This window comes from Dipodomys ordii, unplaced genomic scaffold (genome assembly GCF_000151885.1).
Source record: "Dipodomys ordii isolate 6190 unplaced genomic scaffold, Dord_2.0 Scaffold135, whole genome shotgun sequence".
NCBI classification, from domain to species: domain Eukaryota; kingdom Metazoa; phylum Chordata; class Mammalia; order Rodentia; family Heteromyidae; genus Dipodomys; species Dipodomys ordii.
In genome coordinates, this window is record NW_012267351.1 from 5,167,676 (window position 1) to 5,170,095 (window position 2,420).

Here is a 2,420-nt window from a genome sequence, read left to right on the forward strand (position 1 = left end):
AAAAAAAAAAAACAATGCATGATATAATCCCGTCTGTAAAGGTTATACACACAATTATAAACTTATGGTCTGCTGCTGATGAATAAAAATCTTTTAAGAACAAGAACCAGGCACCAATGGCATACATCTATAAACCTAGTTACTCAGATAGCTGAGATCTGAGGACTGAAGTTCAAAGCCAGTCTCAGCAGGAAAGTCTGCAAGACTCTTAATCTCCAATTAACTAACAAAAAAGCCAGAACTGGAGCTGTGGCTCAAGTGGTAGACCACTAGCCTTGAGCAAAAGAGCTCAGGGATAGTAATCAAGCCCTGAGTTAAGAAAAGCCCCAGTATATGTATATACACACACACATACATACTAATAGTAATAACACCAAGGAACTAAGACCTGGAACTAGAAGGAGAGGAACACTTAATTTTATGTCTTTATGTTTAAACTTTTACCATATAGACCTTGTATTAAAAATCAAAATGAAAAATAATTTTACTGGAATTGCTTTTCTCTGTATTTCCACTGACTTAATAATACCATCTATTATAATAAAATGAAATATACGGCTGGGAATGTGGCTTAGTGGTAGAGTGCTTACCTAGCATGCAGAAAGCCCTGAGTTCAATTCCTCAGTACCACCTAAACAGAAAAAGCTAGAAGTGGCGCTGTAGCTCAAGTGGTAGAGTGCTAACCTTGAGCACAAAGAGACTCAGGGACAGCACCCAGGCCCTGAGTTCAAGCCTCATAACTGGCAAATAAAAATAAATAAATAAATGAATGAATGAATGAAATAAAATACAAAAAAGAATGTTACAGATGCTGTGAGCAAAAGATTCACTTATTTTTAAAGTAGTTGCACAAAGGGATTTCAGCTCAGTGTGTCAATTTATAAGTATCATGATTCATCTTCCTCATCTTTCCCAGCCTCACCACACCCTCGCTTCTGTGATTCCATTTTCATGTGTGTACATTGAATATAAAAAGACCTACCTTCTGTGTATCAATGTCTTGCCTCATTGTTCCCATTTCTTTACTTATCTTTTCTTTGTGTTTGTCACATTCACTTAGTTGAGCTATCACCTTATTAAGTTCAGTTTCTTTTTGCTATAAAAAAAAACAAATTCTTTAAGCACATGAAGTAAAAATATGACCAAATAAATAATTTCAAGTTTATAAGTTGAAGTTACCTCCTTATAGTTATCTTTTCCATCTTGAATGTAATTTTCAATGTCTTTCATATAACCATTAATATTTTTAACCTTCTCTTTGATATCATTCAGCTGTGAAAAACATTTAATAAATTTATACAGTGTAAAAACAGGCCACGTAATAGTATAGAACAGTGAAACACTGGATTCTAAGTAAGGAGTTTCAGTTTCCACCAGTACCAAATGTTGTGATCTCAGATAAGTCCCTTTATCACCATGCAGGGGAGGAGTCTCAATTCTTACCTTCTATTATTGGTCAATATACTTTTTTTTTTCTTCTCACCAGTCCCAGGGCTTGAACTCAGGGCCTGGACACTGTCCCCAAGCTACTTTTGCTCAAGGCTAGCACTCTATAATTTGAGCCACAGCACCACTTAGGGATTGAGCCCAGAGCTTCACGCGTGCTAGGCAAGCACTCTACCACTAAACCACATTCCCAGCACATAATTTTATTACCTAATCTAACAATAATTTCCAATGTCAAAATTATATCAAAGGACTGAGGTGCAGTGCTTGCCTAGCCCTAGGTTCTATCCCCAACATACACAAACAGTATATATATTATGAAAATGCTATTTACTTCATCAAGCTATATAGTTATATATGAAATAAATACTAGCTACTCAGGAGGCTGAGATCTGAAGATCATGACTCAAACTGTGAGACTTATCTCCAATTAAACACCAGAAACCGGAAGTGGTGCTTGGCTCAAAGTGGTAGAGCGCTAGTCTTGAGCAGAAGAGCTCAAGGATAGCACCTAGGCCCAGAGTTCAAGCCCCATGACAGTGGAAAAAAAGGGGGAGGGGGATATATAAATAAACTTAATATAAATACCTTTTAAGTAAATACATAAGTGAAATCTTACTTTGTCCTGTGCTGTTTTATTGCTGGAATATTTTTTGTTGATTATTTCTTCTTTTTCTTGCTGGAATTTTTCCAGTGTGGTTTCTAAAGGGTTTATCTGTTCCTTTGCATCCTAAAAATAGAAAATACATCAAATTTTATATAATATTCCATTATCTTATTTTAGGTGTCACACATATTTCATGTGCCAGGCTTTTGAGTTAAGTCATCTACTTATTTTGAAAATCCTGTGAGCAAGCTCCTATTATTTTCATCCTCATATTTCAAAGGAACCAAGTCTTCTCCAAGGTCATACAAGATTCTAACCACTCTAGCTCCACAGTTCACTATCGTGTGTGTGTGTGTGTGTGTGTGTG

General features: G+C 36.0%; 1 protein-coding gene across 1 annotated transcript in view; it reads right to left on the minus strand.

The window, feature by feature from the left end:
• The window catches only part of LOC105996722 (DNA repair protein RAD50-like), a gene marked incomplete at its 5' end in the record, with an annotated part of 50,084 nt that overhangs the window by 16,007 nt on the left and 31,657 nt on the right, over positions 1 to 2,420 (minus strand). Inside the window, 3 exons of the mRNA XM_013030905.1 lie at positions 983 to 1,096; positions 1,180 to 1,272; positions 2,066 to 2,176. Coding sequence (XP_012886359.1) covers positions 983 to 1,096; positions 1,180 to 1,272; positions 2,066 to 2,176 — 318 coding nt within the window. The remainder of the gene's footprint in view (positions 1 to 982; positions 1,097 to 1,179; positions 1,273 to 2,065; positions 2,177 to 2,420) is intronic.